A 19281-nucleotide genomic window follows, 5' to 3' on the forward strand; every position below is an offset into this window, starting at 1 on the left:
GCTCTACCACCTGCACACAGATATGTAGCTCTGCCATACGCTCTACCACCCGCACACAGATATGTAGCTTTGCCATCCGCTCTACCACCTGCACACAGATATGTAGCTCTGCCATACGCTCTACCACCCGCATACAGATATGTAGCTCTGCCATACGCGTATTAGACAGCGTAGGGATTGTTACTGTGAGTACAGGACCCGATCCCTCACTTAATTCTGCCAGAAGTGACATTATACGGAAACAATGTGACGGGCATCGATAGGACGGAGCCATCGGGCCTCGATCCATACCTACCCCCTGCAGAACCATTGGACTGGGAAGACTGATTTACCAATTCCTTTATACCAGTTCATATTCCTCCCCATCTTAGATTGATTTTTTCCCTAAAAAAGGGGATAATGATCGTGATACACTGGGGGTTGTTTTTGTCTGTTTTTTGCTCGGAATTGGGGGTTTTGCTTTAGGTGATCTATTTTTGCATCACCTTATTTTTTATCTAGATTAATATTAAAAGCTAAGTTTTATATCTTGCTACTGCTCCCATTAACATTGCAGTCATTACTACTGCGGTAGAGTGTGGGAGGGTCAACGATCACAAACAACCCCCCACCACGGGCACATTTCTTTAGTTAACCCTGACTCCACCCAGGCACCCCCCCAAGACCACCCCCCCCCCACCCCCCGCCGACACACACACCCCAGACTCCACCCCCAACCCCACCCAGACACCCCCGACTCCACCCAGGCACCCCCCAAGACCCCCCCTCGCCGACACACACACCCCAGACTCCACCCCCGACCCCACCCAGACACCCCCGACTCCACCCAGGCACCCCCCAAGACCCCCCCCCGCCAACACACACACCCCAGACTCCACCCCCGACCCCACCCAGACACCCTCGACTCCACCCAGACACCCATCAGTGGCCCTCAGATTAACCCTCACCCCCATATGCTCAGGGAGCTTGATGTGACACGGTGTCTCACCTGATACTGATCTTCTCCCAGGTCGGAGTCGTCCTAAATAGAACAAGTCTTTTACTGTCATCGGTCAAAGCAAAATAGTCCCCAGAAGATGAGAAAGCAGCAGCCAAAATCTTATCCGAGGCGATGGTGGGCGTGTCCTGTCTGCTGGGCGAGAGGACACAGGTCGGAGTGACAAAAGGGAAGCCCCACAGGAAGGGAGGACACCCCCAGGTGACCACACTCACCCTTCAGCTGGAAGTCTCTTCTCCAGATCACCACAATCAAAGATGAAGAACGAGTCCTTGGACCTGGAAAAGACAAGACAAAGTCAGGCCTGGGGAACTAAGAGGAGCTAATTTATATCCCTCCACCAACTTGACGTACCTGATCCTGCCCCCCAGCAGGCGGCTGCCCCCCGCCACAATCAGCTTCCCAGCCCTCAGCCTCAGCATCATGGAGGTCCACAGATCTGTGAGAGTGTTATATATGGTTATATAGTCTGCACACTGTATATAGCTACTACCCCCCACACACAGGGCGCCGTATACACGACAAGCCGTAACATTAACACCTCTCCCCCTCTCTGACCCCTCATGACCTCCAGGAGACCTCCGAAGTGTCCTGCGGTCTTTGGTCTGCTACCATCAGATCATGTAAGTAGCTCAGAGCGGCCTCCATGGATCCAACTGATTGAGATCAGATTGAGATCTGTGGATCTGGCGGAGAGTCATTACTTTCATATCCGACACTGCGGTTGTGTATAATCCTGTGGAAAGAGGGCACTGCCATTAAGGGGCATCACTGCCATGAAGAGGGTACTTGTCTGCACCGTGGTCAGTAGGTGACACTAGCATATCACACTGCCTCCACCAGCTTGTCCTCTTCCCACAGTGCACCTGGTGCCATCTCTTCCCCAGGTAAGTGACACACCCAGCTGTCCACGTGATGTACAGTACAGACCAAAAGTTTGGACACACCTTCTCATTCAAAGAGTTTTCTTTATTTTCATGACTATGACAATTGTAGATTCACACTGAAGGCATCAAAACTATGAATTATCACATGTGGAATTATATACATAACAAAAAAGTGTGAAACAACTGAAAATATGTCATATTCTAGGTTCTTCACAGTAGCCACCTTTTGCTTTGATTACTGCTTTGCACACTCTTGGCATTCTCTTGATGAGCTTCAAGAGGTAGTCACCTGAAATGGTCTTCCAACAGTCTTGAAGGAGTTCCCAGAGATGCTTAGCACTTGTTGGCCCTTTTGCCTTCACTCTGCGGTCCAGCTCACCCCAAACCATCCCGATTGGGTTCAGGTCCGGTGACTGTGGAGGCCAGGTCATCTGGCGCAGCACCCCATCACTCTCCTTCATGGTCAAATAGCCCTTACTTTCAAAGTTTTCCCAATTTTTCGGACCGACTGACCCTCATTTCTTAAAGTAATGATGGCCACTCGTTTTTCTTTACTTAGCTGCTTTTTTCTTGCCATAATACAAATTCTAACAGTCTATTCAGTAGGACTATCAGCTGTGTATCCACCTGACTTCTCCACAACGCAACTGATGGTCCCAACCCCATTTATAAGGCAAGAAATCCCACTTATTACACCTGACAGGGCACACCTGTGAAGTGAAGACCATTTCAGGTGACTTCCTCTTGAAGCTCATCCAGAGAATGCCAAGAGTGTGCAAAGCAGTAATCAAAGCAAAAGGTGGCTACTGTGAAGAACCTAGAATATGACATATTTTCAGTTGTTTCACACTTTTTTGATAAGTATATAATTCCACATGTGATAATTCATAGTTTTGATGCCTTCAGTGTGAATCTACAATTGTCATAGTCATGAAAATAAAGAAAACTCTTTGAATGAGAAGGTGTGTCCAAACTTTTGGTCTGTACTGTAATGCGATTCCTCAGACCAGGCCGCCTTCTTCCCATAGTGCACCTGGTGCCATCTCTTCTCCATGGAAGGGGATGGTCTCAGCAGTAGATGTGGCTTATACTGCTCTAACCAGGGATTTGCTGCAGAAAGGAAGATTATGTCAGGGACGACCATCACTTTGACCAGAGAACAGGAGACAAGAGCCTCCATTAGAGCATCACATTGCTAACTTCACTGTTCTTCTCTAGTCCAATAAAGAGAACAATAGAGCGCTCACACAGTATCCCTATTCTACACCTACTATTAACACGAGGACTACCCTGCAGATAATATCCCCGCACAGCAGCAGTCAATTGACAACGAGTTACCTAATAGTTTTTTGTTAATTTCTACATTTCAAAAGCACAGCTTTATTTTCCGGTCACAGTATTGGGCTTGTTTTATGCAGGACGAGTTGTATTCGCGATACCACCATTTTGGGGTCCATCAGGGTATTGTATAACAATTCCACTACTGCTGCGCGGTAGAAACGATTCAGTGGGACAGTAGAGAAGAGATCACTTTGTGCCGCCATGTTCTGACACCCATCACATCTTTAGCTCTCCACTGGCGGTGAGGCAAATTTTTTGTGGGGTGAGCGGTAGTTTTTATTGACACCATTTTGGTGACATTAGATCTTTTGATTCTTTTTTTTAGCCAATTTTTGGGGAAGAAAAGTTGCCCAAAAAAGACATATCTGGCACCAGAATCAATCGGTGTGGACACAAACCCTTCCAAATAATGTGCAAATGTAAAATGTGCCACTAACAGTAGAAAGTGACAACGCGTGAGGGTTTTAAGACTCCCTCAGGTTATAAAAACAGCAGGTGGTACCCTGCAGATCGCAAGGACTTCTCCAGATACTAGAGAGCCCAACAATAGAGGATCAGATCACAATCATCATGATCACCATAATCATCACAATCCATCACCACACCATTATCCGGGATCAGGAGAGAGGACCCGGGATCAGGAGAGAGGACTCCCCTGCATAACGGAAACGGAACGGACCCGTTTTGCAGCCCATAGACTTCTATTATGACGGAATGAATAACGGAATGTCTCTAAAGACATTCCGTTATACATTCCGTCATAGAATTGCGTTATAGTCCATGGTAACAGAATCCATAGCGCAATTCACATTTTACCAGTAAACGAAGCGTGAACAAATTTCATAAACTAAAATTCACTCATCTCTAATCACCATCCTCACTAGCATCACAATCATTATCACCATCCTCACGAGCATCACAATCATTATCACCATCCTCACAAGCATCACAATCATTATCACCATCCTCACTAGCATCACAATCATTATCACCATCCTCACTAGCATCACAATCATTATCACCATCCTCACTAGCATCACAATCATTATCACCATCCTCACTAGCATCACAATCATTATCACCATCCTCACGAGCATCACAATCATTATCACCATCCTCACGAGCATCACAATCATTATCACCATCCTCACGAGCATCACAATCATTATCACCATCCTCACGAGCATCACAATCATTATCACCATCCTCACGAGCATCACAATCATTATCACCATCCTCACGAGCATCACAATCATTATCAACATCCTCACGAGCATCACAATCATTATCACCATCCTCACGAGCATCACAATCATTATCACCATCCTCACGAGCATCACAATCATTATCACCATCCTCACGAGCATCACAATCATTATCACCATCCTCACGAGCATCACAATCATTATCACCATCCTCACGAGCATCACAATCATTATCACCACCCCCATTGGTCCACTTTACTCAAGGGTCAAAACACCCACAGCGCACCTTTAGGCGAGGCAGAGACCAAGCAAACGCCAGGTTTTAGCTGATGGTGATTGGCTCTCGGACACTTCAGACGTTGTACAAGAACCTCAGCCAGCTCTGCGACCAGAGGACATTGTAGGATCCTGTGAGCCTGACCAAGCTCTTGTCATCATGTCCGGTGGGTACGAGACACTTCATGCAGCACTGCCACAACGCTGTGGGATTGTTATGGACTTGCTGACTACTTGGGCTCCACACATCAGCCAGTCATTTATGTCAGACCCAGCAGTGGTAACGACTACTGGAAAAGATGGCCGGAGTTCTGAAAACTATTCCATGTGCTGGCGGTGACTGTGTCATATGTGTCTCCAAATCAACCATCCTGGTGCACATGCACCACCTTTACAAGAGCTTTTATCTGTTACTAAATGTATCTGTGGATGAACCTGTCAATCTAATGATGTCATTTTCAGTTTTTCTGTGTAAATTCTGGTGTGTGCCTCTCCTCTGGATCAGCCCGAAGAAGCCAACGGAGCGGCAGAGAAACATGTAAAGGTCAGCCTGAAGAAGCCAGCAGAGCATCGATGAAACACGTAAAGATCAGCCTGAAGAAGCCAACGGAGCGGTAGTGAAAGACGTAAAGATCAGCCTGTAGAAGCCAGCAGAGCATCGATGAAACACGTAAAGATCAGCCTGAAAAAGCCGACGGAGCGGCAGTGAAACACGTAAAGGTCAGCCTGAAGAAGCCAGCAGAGCAGCGATGAAACACGTAAAGATCAGCCTGAAAAAGCCGATGGAGTAGCAGTGAAACACGTAAAGGCCAGCCTGTAGAAGCCGGCGGAGCGTCAGTGAAACACGTAAAGGCCAGCCTGAAGAAGCCAGCGGAGCGGCAGTGAAACACGTAAAGGCCAGCCTGAAGAAGCCAGCGGAGCGGCAGTGAAACACGTAAAGGCCAGCCTGTAGAAGCCAGCGGAGCAGCGATGACACATGTTGCGGAGCGGCAAATTGCGGACCCGCAACACACCCGCCTGGCACCCCCATAGAAATGCCTATTCTTGTCCGCAAGCTGCAGACAAGAATAGGACATGTTCTATCTTTTGCGGAGCTGCGGACCTGAAGATCGGGGACGCGCTCCGCAATTGCGGATAAGACAGCACACTGTGTGCTGTCCGCATCCATTCCGTCCCCATAGAGAAAGAATGGGTCCGCACCCGTTCCGCAAAATTGCGGAACGGATGCGGACACATTCTGCGGACGTGTGAATGGAGCCTAAAGGTCAGCCTGAAGAAGCCAGCGGAGCGGCAGTGAAACACATAAAGGTCAGCCTGAAGAAGCCAGCGGAGCGGCAGTGAAACACGTAAAGATCAGCCTGAAGAAGCCAGCGGAGCGGCAGTGAAACACGTAAAGGCCAGCCTGTAGAAGCCGACAGAGCGGCAGTGAAACACGTAAAGGCCAGCCTGTAGAAGCCGACAGAGCGGCAGTGAAACACGTAAAGGCCAGCCTGTAGAAGCCAGCGGAGCAGCGATGAAACACGTAAAGATCAGCCTGAAGAAGCCGACGGAGCGGCAGTGAAACACGTAAAGGCCATCCTGTAGAAGCCAGCAGAGCAGCGATGAAACACGTAAAGATCAGTCTGAAGAAGCCGACGGAGTGGCAGTGAAACACGTAAAGGCCAGCCTGAGGAGGCCGACGGAGCGGCAGTGAAACGCGTAAAGGCCAGCCTGAGGAGGCCGACGGAGCGGCAGTGAAACGCGTAAAGGCCAGCCAGTAGAAGCCGACGGAGTGGCAGTGAAACACGTAAAGGCCAGCCTGTAGAAGCCGACGGAGCGGCAGTGAAACACGTAAATGTCAGCCTGAGGAGGCCGACGGAGCGGCAGTGAAACACGTAAAGGCCAGCCAGTAGAAGCTGACGGAGCGGCAGTGAAACACGTAAAGGCCAGCCAGTAGAAGCTGACGGAGCGACAGTGAAACACGTAAAGGCCAGCCTGAGGAGGACGACGGAGCGGCAGTGAAACACGTAAATGTCAGCCTGAGGAGGCCGACGGAGCGGCAGTGAAACACGTAAAGGCCAGCCAGTAGAAGCTGACGGAGCGGCAGTGAAACACGTAAAGGCCAGCCAGTAGAAGCTGACGGAGCGACAGTGAAACACGTAAAGGCCAGCCTGAGGAGGACGACGGAGCGGCAGTGAAACACGTAAAGGCCAGCCTGTAGAAGCCGGCGGAGCGGCAGTGAAACACGTAAAGGCCAGCCTGTAGAAGTCGACGGAGCGGCAGTGAAACACGTAAAGGCCAGCCTGTAGAAGCCGGCGGAGCGGCAGTGAAACACGTAAAGGCCAGCCTGAAGAAGCCAGCGGAGTGGCAGTGAAACACGTAAAGGTCAGCCTGAGGAATCCAGCGGAGCAGCAGTGAAACATGTAAAGGCCAGCCTGTAGAAGCCAGCGGAGCAGCGATGACACATGTTAGGCTCTATTCACACGTCCGTGATGTGTTGCGGACCGGCAAATTGCGGAGCGGAGCAGTGAAACACAGAAAGGCCAGCCTGAAGAAGCCAGCGGAGCGGCATGAAACACAGAAAGGCCAGCCTGTAGAAGCCGACGGAGCGGCATGAAACACGTAAAGGCCAGCCAGTAGAAGCTGACGGAGCGGCAGTGAAACACGTAAAGGCCAGCCAGTAGAAGCTGACGGAGCGGCAGTGAAACACGTAAAGGCCAGCCAGTAGAAGCTGACGGAGCGACAGTGAAACACGTAAAGGCCAGCCAGTAGAAGCTGACGGAGCGACAGTGAAACACGTAAAGGCCAGCCTGAGGAGGACGACGGAGCGGCAGTGAAACACGTAAAGGCCAGCCTGTAGAAGCTGACGGAGCGGCAGTGAAACACGTAAAGGCCAGCTTTAGGAGGCCGACGGAGCGGCAGTGAAACACGTAAAGGCCAGTCAGTAGAAGCTGACGGAGCGACAGTGAAACACGTAAAGGCCAGCCTGAGGAGGACGACGGAGCGGCAGTGAAACACGTAAAGGCCAGCTTCAGGAGGCCGACGGAGCGGCAGTGAAACACGTAAAGGCCAGTCAGTAGAAGCCGACGGAGCGGCAGTGAAACACGTAAAGGCCAGCCAGTAGAAGCTGACGGAGCGGCAGTGAAACACGTAAAGGCCAGCCAGTAGAAGCTGACGGAGCGGCAGTGAAACACGTAAAGGCCAGCCAGTAGAAGCTGACGGAGCGACAGTGAAACACGTAAAGGCCAGCCTGTAGAAGCTGACGGAGCGGCAGTGAAACACGTAAAGGCCAGCTTCAGGAGGCCGACGGAGCGGCAGTGAAACACGTAAAGGCCAGTCAGTAGAAGCTGACGGAGCGACAGTGAAACACGTAAAGGCCAGCCTGAGGAGGACGACGGAGCGGCAGTGAAACACGTAAAGGCCAGCTTCAGGAGGCCGACGGAGCGGCAGTGAAACACGTAAAGGCCAGCCAGTAGAAGCTGACGGAGCGGCAGTGAAACACGTAAAGGCCAGCCAGTAGAAGCTGACGGAGCGGCAGTGAAACACGTAAAGGCCAGCCAGTAGAAGCTGACGGAGCGACAGTGAAACACGTAAAGGCCAGCCAGTAGAAGCTGACGGAGCGACAGTGAAACACGTAAAGGCCAGCCTGTAGAAGCTGACGGAGCGGCAGTGAAACACGTAAAGGCCAGCCTGTAGAAGCTGACGGAGCGGCAGTGAAACACGTAAAGGCCAGCTTCAGGAGGCCGATGGAGCGGCAGTGAAACACGTAAAGGCCAGTCAGTAGAAGCTGACGGAGCGACAGTGAAACACGTAAAGGCCAGCCTGAGGAGGACGACGGAGCGGCAGTGAAACACGTAAAGGCCAGCTTCAGGAGGCCGAAGGAGCGGCAGTGAAACACGTAGTTAGACTTAGACCAATCACTTTGTTTATGTTTCTAGTTTTACAGTAAAATAAAGTGCGGTTACATCTTGGCGCCCGGCAGGACCGACCTCTAATCATCGGGGCCTATTCTGATGTCCGCGGCAGAAGGGAGCGGCACTGACACCGCACAAGTTACTCCGCATACTCTTCCCAGCGGTGTGTATAACGAGCACAACCTTCTCTGGCGATTATCAATCCACAACAAATTAAGGGCAATCTCCGAAAAACTGCTCAAACACAAGGGGCGCCGTCCGTCTCTAGTCTCATCTAAGAAGCAGGGAGGGCACTATTATGGTGAGGAGGGGATTATTATTGGAGGACACTATTATGGTGAGGAGGGGATTATTATTGGAGGACACTATTATGGTGAGGAGGGGATTATTATTGGAGGGCACTATTATGGTGAGGAGGGGATTATTATTGGAGGACACTATTATGGTGAGGAGGGGATTATTATTGGGGGACACTTATGGTGAGGAGGTTATTATTATTGGGGGACACTATTATGGTGAGGAGGTGATTATTATTGGGGGCACTATTATGGTGAGGAGGGGATTATTATTGGAGGACACTATTATGGTGAGGAGGTGATTATTATTGGGGGACACTATTATGGTGAGGAGGGGATTATTATTGGGGGACACTTATGGTGAGGAGGGGATTATTATTGGGGGACACTATTATGGTGAGGAGGTTATTATTATTGGAGGACACTATTATGGTGAGGAGGTGATTATTATTGGGGGACACTATTATGGTGAGGAGGGGATTATTATTGGGGGACACTATTATGGTGAGGAGGTTATTATTATTGGAGGACACTATTATGGTGAGGAGGTGATTATTATTGGAGGACACTATTATGGTGAGGAGGTGATTATTATTGGGGGACACTATTATGGTGAGGAGGGGATTATTATTGAAGGACACTATTATGGTGAGGAGGGGATTATTATTGGAGGACACTATTATGGTGAGGGGGTGATTATTATTGGGGGACACTATTATGGTGAGGAGGGGATTATTATTGGGGGACACTATTATGGTGAGGAGGGGATTATTATTGGGGGACACTTATGGTGAGGAGGGGATTATTATTGGAGGACACTATTATGGTGAGGAGGGGATTATTATTGGGGGACACTATTATGGTGAGGAGGGGATTATTATTGGGGGACACTATTATGGTGAGGAGGGGATTATTATTGGGGGACACTATATGGTGAGGAGGTGATTATTATTGGAGGACACTTATGGTGAGGAGGTGATTATTATTGGGGGACACTATTATGGTGAGGAGGTGATTATTATTGGAGGACACTATTATGGGTGAGGAGGTGATTATTATTGGGGGACACTATTATGGTGAGGAGGTGATTATTATTGGGGGGACACTATTATGGTGAGGAGGTGATTATTATTGGGGGACACTTATGGTGAGGAGGTGATTATTATGGGGGACACTTATGGTGAGGAGGGGATTATTATTGGGGGACACTTATGGTGAGGAGGGGATTATTATTGGGGGACACTTATGGTGAGGAGGGTGATTATTATTGGGGGACACTTATGGTGAGGAGGGGATTATTATTGGGGGACACTTATGGTGAGGAGGGGATTATTATTGGGGGACACTTATGGTGAGGAGGGGATTATTATTGGAGGACACTATTATGGTGAGGAGGGGATTATTATTGGAGGACACTATTATGGTGAGGAGGGGATTATTATTGGAGGACACTATTATGGTGAGGAGGGGATTATTATTGGGGGACACTATTATGGTGAGGAGGGGATTATTATTGGAGGACACTATTATGGTGAGGAGGTGATTATTATTGGGGGACACTATTATGGTGAGGAGGTAATTATTATTGGGGGGACACTATTATGGTGAGGAGGTGATTATTATTGGAGGACACTATTATGATGAGGGGGTGATTATTATTGGAGGACACTATTATGGTGAGGGGGTGATTATTATTGGGGGACACTATTATGGTGAGGGGGTGATTATTATTGGAGGACACTATTATGGTGAGGGGGTGATTATTATTGGGGGACACTATTATGGTGAGGGGGTGATTATTATTGGAGGACACTATTATGGTGAGGGGGTGATTATTATTGGAGGACACTATTATGGTGAGGAGGTGATTATTATTGGGGGACACTTATGGTGAGGAGGGGATTATTATTGGGGGACACTTATGGTGAGGAGGGGATTATTATTGGAGGACACTATTATGGTGAGGAGGTGATTATTATTGGAGGACACTATTATGGTGAGGAGGGGATTATTATTGGAGGACACTATTATGGTGAGGGGGTGATTATTATTGGGGGACACTATTATGGTGAGGAGGGGATTATTATTGGGGGACACTATTATGGTGAGGAGGTGATTATTATTGGGGGACACTATTATGGTGAGGAGGTGATTATTATTGGGGGGACACTATTCTGGTGAGGAGGTGATTATTATTGGGGGACACTATTATGGTGAGGAGGGATTATTATTGGGGGACACTATTATGGTGAGGAGGGATTATTATTGGGGGACAACATTATGGTGAGGAGGGATTATTATTGGAGGACACTATTATGGTGAGGAGGTGATTATTATTGGGGGACACTTATGGTGAGGAGGTGATTATTATTGGAGGACACTTTTATGGTGAGGAGGGGATTATTATTGAAGGACAATATTATGGTGAGGAGGGGATTATTATTGGGGGGCACTATTATGGTGAAGAGGGGATTATTATTGGAGGACACTATTATGGTGAGGAGGGGATTATTATTGGGGGGACACTATTATGGTGAGGAGGGGATTATTATTGGGGGACACTATTATGGTGAGGAGGGGATTATTATTGGAGGACACTATTATGGTGAGGAGGGGATTATTATTGGAGGACACTATTATGGTGAGGGGGAATCATTATTGGGGGACACTATTATGGTGAGGAGGTTATTATTGGAGGACACTATTATGGTGAGGAGGTCATTATTATTGGAGGACACCATTATGGTGAGGAGGGGATTATTATTGGAGGACACTATTATGGTGAGGAGGTGATTATTATTGGAGGACACTATTATGGTGATGAGGTGATTATTATTGGGGGACACTATTATGGTGAGGAGGTGATTATTATTGGAGGACACTATTATGGTGAGGAGGGGATTATTATTGGGGGGACACCATTATGGTGAGGAGGTGATTATTATTGGGGGACACCATTATGGTGAGGAGGGGATTATTATTGGAGGACACCATTATGGTGAGGAGGGGATTATTATTGGAGGACACTATTATGGTGAGGGGGTGATTATTATTGGAGGACACTATTATGGTGAGGAGGTGATTATTATTGGAGGACACTATTATGGTGAGGAGGTGATTATTATTGGAGGACACTATTATGGTGAGGAGGTTATTATTGGGGTACACTATTATGGTGAGGAGGTGATTATTATTGGAGGACACTATTATGGTGAGGAGGGTGATTATTATTGGAGGACACTATTATGGTGAGGAGGTGATTATATTGGAGGACACTATTATGGTGAGGAGGAGATTATTATTGGAGGACACTATTATGGTGAGGAGGGATTATTATTGGGGGACACTATTATGGTGAGGAGGTGATTATTATTGGAGGACACTATTATGGTGAGGAGTGGATTATTATTGGAGGACACTATTATGGTGAGGGGGTGATTATTATTGGGGGACACTATTATGGTGAGGAGGGATTATTATTGGGGGACACTATTATGGTGAGGAGGTGATTATTATTGGAGGACACTATTATGGTGAGGAGGTGATTATTATTGGAGGACACTATTATGGTGAGGAGGAGATTATTATTGGAGGACACTATTATGGTGAGGAGGGGATTATTATTGGAGGACACTATTATGGTGAGGAGGTGATTATTATTTGAGGACACTATTATGGTGAGGTGATTATTATTGGAGGACACTATTATGGTGAAGAGGTGATTATTATTGGAGGACACTATTATGGTGAGGAGGGGATTATTATTGGGGGACACTTATGGTGAGGAGGGGATTATTATTGGGGGACACTATTATGGTGAGGAGGTGATTATTATTGGAGGACACTATTATGGTGAGGAGGTGATTATTATTGGAGGACACTATTATGGTGAGGAGGAGATTATTATTGGAGGACACTATTATGGTGAGGAGGGGATTATTATTGGAGGACACTATTATGGTGAGGAGGAGGTTATTATTGGGGGACACTATTATGGTGAGGAGGTGATTATTATTGGGGGACACTATTATGGTGAGGAGGGATTATTATTGGGGGACACTATTATGGTGAGGAGGTTATTATTATTGGAGGACACTATTATGGTGATGAGGTGATTATTATTGGGGGACACTATTATGGTGAGGAGGTGATTATTATTGGAGGACACTATTATGGTGAGGAGGGGATTATTATTGGGGGGACACTATTATGGTGAGGAGGTGATTATTATTGGGGGACACCATTATGGTGAGGAGGGGATTATTAATGGAGGACACCATTATGGTGAGGAGGGGATTATTATTGGAGGGCACTATTATGGTTGAGGAGGTGATTATTATTGGAGGACACTTATGGTGAGGAGGTGATTATTATTGGGGGACACTATTATGGTGAGGAGGTGATTATTATTGGGGGGACACTATTATGGTGAGGAGGTGATTATTATTGGGGGACACTTATGGTGAGGAGGTGATTATTATTGGAGGACACTATTATGGTGAGGGGGTGATTATTATTGGGGGACACTATTATGGTGAGGAGGTGATTATTATTGGGGGACACTTATGGTGAGGAGGGGATTATTATTGGGGGACACTTATGGTGAGGAGGGGATTATTATTGGGGGACACTTATGGTGAGGAGGGGATTATTATTGGGGGACACTTATGGTGAGGAGGTGATTATTATTGGAGGACACTTATGGTGAGGAGGGGATTATTATTGGAGGACACTATTATGGTGAGGAGGGGATTATTATTGGAGGACACTATTATGGTGAGGAGGTGATTATTATTGGGGGACACTTATGGTGAGGAGGTGATTATTATTGGGGGACACTATTATGGTGAGGAGGTGATTATTATTGGAGGACACTATTATGGTGAGGAGGTGATTATTATTGGGGGACACTATTATGGTGAGGAGGTGATTATTATTGGGGGGACACTATTATGGTGAGGAGGTGATTATTATTGGGGGACACTTATGGTGAGGAGGTGATTATTATTGGGGGACACTTATGGTGAGGAGGGGATTATTATTGGGGGACACTTATGGTGAGGAGGGGATTATTATTGGGGGACACTTATGGTGAGGAGGGGATTATTATTGGAGGACACTATTATGGTGAGGAGGGGATTATTATTGGAGGACACTATTATGGTGAGGAGGGGATTATTATTGGAGGACACTATTATGGTGAGGAGGGGATTATTATTGGGGGACACTATTATGGTGAGGAGGGGATTATTATTGGGGGACACTATTATGGTGAGGAGGTGATTATTATTGGGGGACACCATTATGGTGAGGGGGGGGATTATTATTGGAGGACACTATTATGGTGAGGGGGGTGATTATTATTGGAGGACACTATTATGGTGAGGGGGTGATTATTATTGGAGGACACTATTATGGTGAGGAGGGGATTATTATTGGAGGACACTTATGGTGAGGAGGGGATTATTATTGGAGGACACTATTATGGTGAGGAGGTGATTATTATTGGGGGACACCATTATGGTGAGGAGGTGATTATTATTGGAGGACACTATTATGGTGAGGGGGTGATTATTATTGGAGGACACTATTATGGTGAGGGGGTGATTATTATTGGAGGACACTATTATGGTGAGGGGGTGATTATTATTGGAGGACACTATTATGGCGAGGAGGGGATTATTATTGGGGACACTATTATGGTGAGGAGGTGATTATTATTGGAGGACACTATTATGGTGAGGAGGTGATTATTATTGGGGGACACCATTATGGTGAGGAGGGGATTATTATTGGGGGGACACTATTATGGTGAGGAGGAGATTATTATTGGAGGACACTATTATGGTGAGGAGGGGATTATTATTGGAGGACACTTATGGTGAGGGGGTGATTATTATTGGAGGACACTATTAGGCCTAGTTCACACGAACGTTTTTTTTGCGGGTGTACGGGCCGTTTTTTTGTGTTCCGTATACGGTCCGTATACGGAACCATTCATTTCAATGGTTCCGCAAAAAAACGGAATGTGTTCCGTATGCATTCCGTTTCCGTATTTCCGTTTTTCCGTTCTGTTGAAAGATAGAGCTTGTCCTATATTTGGCCGTAAATCACGGGTCGTTGCTCCATTCAAGTCAATGGGTCCGCAAAAAAAACGGAACACATACGGAAATGCATCCGTATGTCTTCCGTTTCCGTTCCGTTTTTTCTGAATAATCTATTGAAAATGTTATGCCCAGCCCAATTTTTTCTATGTAATTACTGTATACTGTATATGCCATACGGAAAAACGGAACGGAAAAACGGAAAGGAAAGGGAAACACAACGGAACTTAAAAACGGAACAACGAATCCGTGAAAAACGGACCGCAAAAAACAATAAAAGCCATACGGTCGTGTGAACTAGGCCTTATGGTGAGGAGGGGATTATTATTGGGGGACACTATTATGGTGAGGAGGTGATTATTATTGGGGGACACTATTATGGTGAGGAGGTGATTATTATTGGGGGACACTTATGGTGAGGAGGTGATTATTATTGGAGGACACTATTATGGTGAGGAGGGGATTATTATTGGGGGACACTATTATGGTGAGGGGTGATTATTATTGGGGGACACTATTATGGTGAGGAGGTGATTATTATTGGGGGACACTTATGGTGAGGAGGTGATTATTATTGGAGGACACTATTATGGTGAGGAGGGGATTATTATTGGAGGACACTATTATGGTGAGGAGGTGATTATTATTGGGGGACACTATTATGGTTAGAGGGGGATTATTATTGGAGGACACTATTATGGTGAGGAGGGGATTATTATTGGAGGACACTATATGGTGAGGAGGTGATTATTATTGGAGGACACTATTATGGTGAGGAGGGGATTATTATTGGGGGACACTATTATGGTGAGGAGGGGGATTATTATTGGGGGACACTATTATGGTGAGGGGGGGATTATTATTGGAGGACACTATTATGGTGAGGAGGGGATTATTATTGGAGGACACTATTATGGTGAGGAGGTGATTATTATTGGAGGACACTATTATGGTGAGGAGGTGATTATTATTGGGGGACACTATTATGGTGAGGAGGGGATTATTATTGGGGGACACCATTATGGTGAGGAGGGGATTATTATTGGAGGACACTATTATGGTGAGGAGGTGATTATTATTGGAGGACACTATTATGGTGAGGGGGGGATTATTATTGGGGGACACTATTATGGTGAGGAGGGGATTATTATTGGGGGACACCATTATGGTGAGGAGGGGATTATTATTGGGGGACACCATTATGGTGAGGAGGGGATTATTATTGGAGGACACTATTATGGTGAGGAGGTGATTATTATTGGAGGACACTATTATGGTGAGGAGGTGATTATTATTGGGGGACACTATTATGGTGAGGAGGTGATTATTATTGGGGGACACTATTATGGTGAGGAGGGGATTATTATTGGGGGACACCATTATGGTGAGGAGGGGATTATTATTGGGGGGACACCATTATTGTGAGGAGGTGATTATTATTGGAGGACACTATAATGGTGAAGAGGTGATTATTATTGGGGGACACTATTATGGTGAGGAGGTGATTATTATTGGGGGACACCATTATGGTGAGGAGGGGATTGTTATTGGGGGACACTATTATGGTGAGGGGGTGATTATTATTGGGGGACACTATTATGGTGAGGAGGTGATTATTATTGGGGGACACTATTATGGTGAGGAGGTGATTATTATTGGAGGACACTATTATGGTGAGGAGGAGGTTATTATTGGAGGACACTATTATGGTGAGGAGGGGATTATTATTGGGGGACACCATTATGGTGAGGAGGGGATTATTATTGGAGGACACTATTATGGTGAGGAGGGGATTATTACTGGGGGACACTATTATGGTGAGGAGGAGATTATTATTGGGGGACACTATTATGGTGAGGAGGTGATTATTATTGGAGGACACTATTATGGTGAGGAGGGGATTATTATTGGGGGACACCATTATGGTGAGGAGGGGATTATTATTGGAGGACACTATTATGGTGAGGAGGTGATTATTATTGGAGGCGCACTATTATGGTGAGGAGGGGATTATTATTGGAGGACACTATTATGGTGAGGAGGGGATTATTATTGGGGGACACTTATGGTGAGGAGGTGATTATTATTGGGGGACACTATTATGGTGAGGAGGTTATTATTGGAGGACACTATTATGGTGAGGAGGTGATTATTATTGGAGGACACCATTATGGTGAGGAGGGGATTATTATTGGAGGACACTATTATGGTGAGGAGGTGATTATTATTGGGGGGACACTATTATGGTGAGGAGGTGATTATTATTGGGGGGACACTATTATGGTGAGGAGGTGATTATTATTGGGGGGACACTATTATGGTGAGGAGGTGATTATTATTGGGGGACACTATTATGGTGAGGAGGTGATTATTATTGGGGGGACACTATTATGGTGAGGAGGTGATTATTATTGGGGGACACTATTATGGTGAGGAGGTGATTATTATTGGGGGGACACTATTATGGTGAGGAGGGGATTATTATTGGAGGACACTATTATGGTGAAGAGGTGATTATTATTGGAGGACACTATTATGGTGAGGAGGTGATTATTATTGGAGGACACTATTATGGTGAGGAGGAGATTATTATTGGGGGACACTATTATGGTGAGGAGGTGATTATTATTGGGGGACACTATTATGGTGAGGAGGAGATTATTATTGGAGGACACTATTATGGTGAGGAGGTGATTATTATTGGAGGACACTATTAGGGCCGCTTCACACGAGCGGATGCCGTGCGTGGCATCCGCTCCGTGAAAGAGTGCCAAGACCCGCTGCAGACTGCAGAGGCACGGAGCGGTAACATGACTGTTAATGCTCCGTGCCTCTCTGTGATCTCTTTACTACGAAATCACAGTGACAACTGTGATTTCGTAGTAAAGAGATCACAGAGAGGCACGGAGCATTAACAGTCATGTTACCGCTCCGTGCCTCTGCAGTCTGCAGCGGGTCTTGGCACTCTTTCACGGAGCGGATGCCACGCACGGCATCCGCTCGTGTGAAGCGGCCCTTATGGTGAGGAGGGGATTATTACTGGAGGACACTATTATGGTGAGGAGGTGATTATTATTGGAGGACACTATTATGGTGAGGAGGTGATTATTATTGGAGGACACTATTATGGTGAGGAGGTGATTATTATTGGGGGGACACTATTATGGTGAGGAGGGGATTATTATTGGAGGACACTATTATGGTGAGGAGGGGATTATTATTGGAGGACACTATTATGGTGAGGAGGGGATTATTATTGGGGGGACACTATTATGGTGAGGAGGTGATTATTATTGGGGGGACACTATTATGGTGAGGAGGTGATTATTATTGGGGGGACACTATTATGGTGAGGAGGGGATTATTATTGGGGGACACTATTATGGTGAGGAGGGGATTATTATTGGGGGACACTATTATGGTGAGGAGGTGATTATTATTGGGGGACACTATTATGGTGAGGAGGTTATTATTATTGGGGGACACTATTATGGTGAGGAGGTGATTATTATTGGGGGACACTATTATGGTGAGGAGGGGATTATTATTGGAGGACACTATTATGGTGAGGAGGTGATTATTATTGGGGGACACTATTATGGTGAGGAGGGGATTATTATTGGGGGACACTATTATGGTGAGGGGGGGATTATTATTGGGGGGACACTATTATGGTGAGGGGGGATTATTATTGGGGGACACTATTATGGTGAGGAGGTGATTATTATTGGAGGACACTATTATGGTGAGGGGGGATTATTATTGGGGGACACTATTATGGTGAGGGGGGGATTATTATTGGAGGACACTATTATGGTGAGGGGGGATTATTATTGGGGGACACTATTATGGTGAGGGGGATCATTATTGGGGGGACACTATTATTGTGAGGGGGTATCATTATTGGGGGGACACTATTATGGTGAGGGGGAATCATTATTGGGGGACACTATTATGGTGAGGGGGAATCATTATTGGGGGACACTATTATGGTGGAGGGGGAATCATTATTGGGGGACACCATCACACAAGGCACGCGGACTGCACACAGCGCCCTCTCTCGGCCGCAGCCAATCACACTCCAGCTCTCATGCGGTACAGCACACGCTGAAGAGAAAAGCAGCAATCTGATTGGCGACGAGCTCCGCAGTCCGGACGTTCTTACCTAGTCACGAGCTGTCAGCGCGCAGCACACGTGTGGACTCCTAGTCCAGTAATTGTGACGTCATCACTGAGCGCCAGCAGTAGGAGACTATCTCCTCTTATAAACACGGGGGAGACT

General features: G+C 46.7%; 1 protein-coding gene across 2 annotated transcripts in view; it reads right to left on the minus strand.

Moving 5' to 3' along the window:
- Window positions 1-19238, minus strand: part of WDR4 (WD repeat domain 4) — a 36161-nt gene extending 16923 nt beyond the window's left edge. Inside the window, exons 1-4 of one of the 2 annotated variants that reach the window (XM_044284302.1) lie at window positions 19165-19238; window positions 1352-1436; window positions 1213-1275; window positions 989-1132 (exon numbers count right to left, since the gene is read on the minus strand). In XM_044284302.1, coding sequence (XP_044140237.1) covers window positions 989-1132; window positions 1213-1275; window positions 1352-1422 — 278 coding nt within the window. In that variant the 5' untranslated portion in view covers window positions 1423-1436; window positions 19165-19238. The remainder of the gene's footprint in view (window positions 1-988; window positions 1133-1212; window positions 1276-1351; window positions 1437-19164) is intronic. The other variant, XM_044284303.1, reaches the window with a different exon arrangement.
- Between the last annotated feature and the right edge of the window lie 43 nt (window positions 19239-19281).

The sequence above is a fragment of the Bufo gargarizans genome, chromosome 3 (assembly GCF_014858855.1).
Source record: "Bufo gargarizans isolate SCDJY-AF-19 chromosome 3, ASM1485885v1, whole genome shotgun sequence".
NCBI classification, from domain to species: Eukaryota; Metazoa; Chordata; class Amphibia; order Anura; family Bufonidae; genus Bufo; species Bufo gargarizans.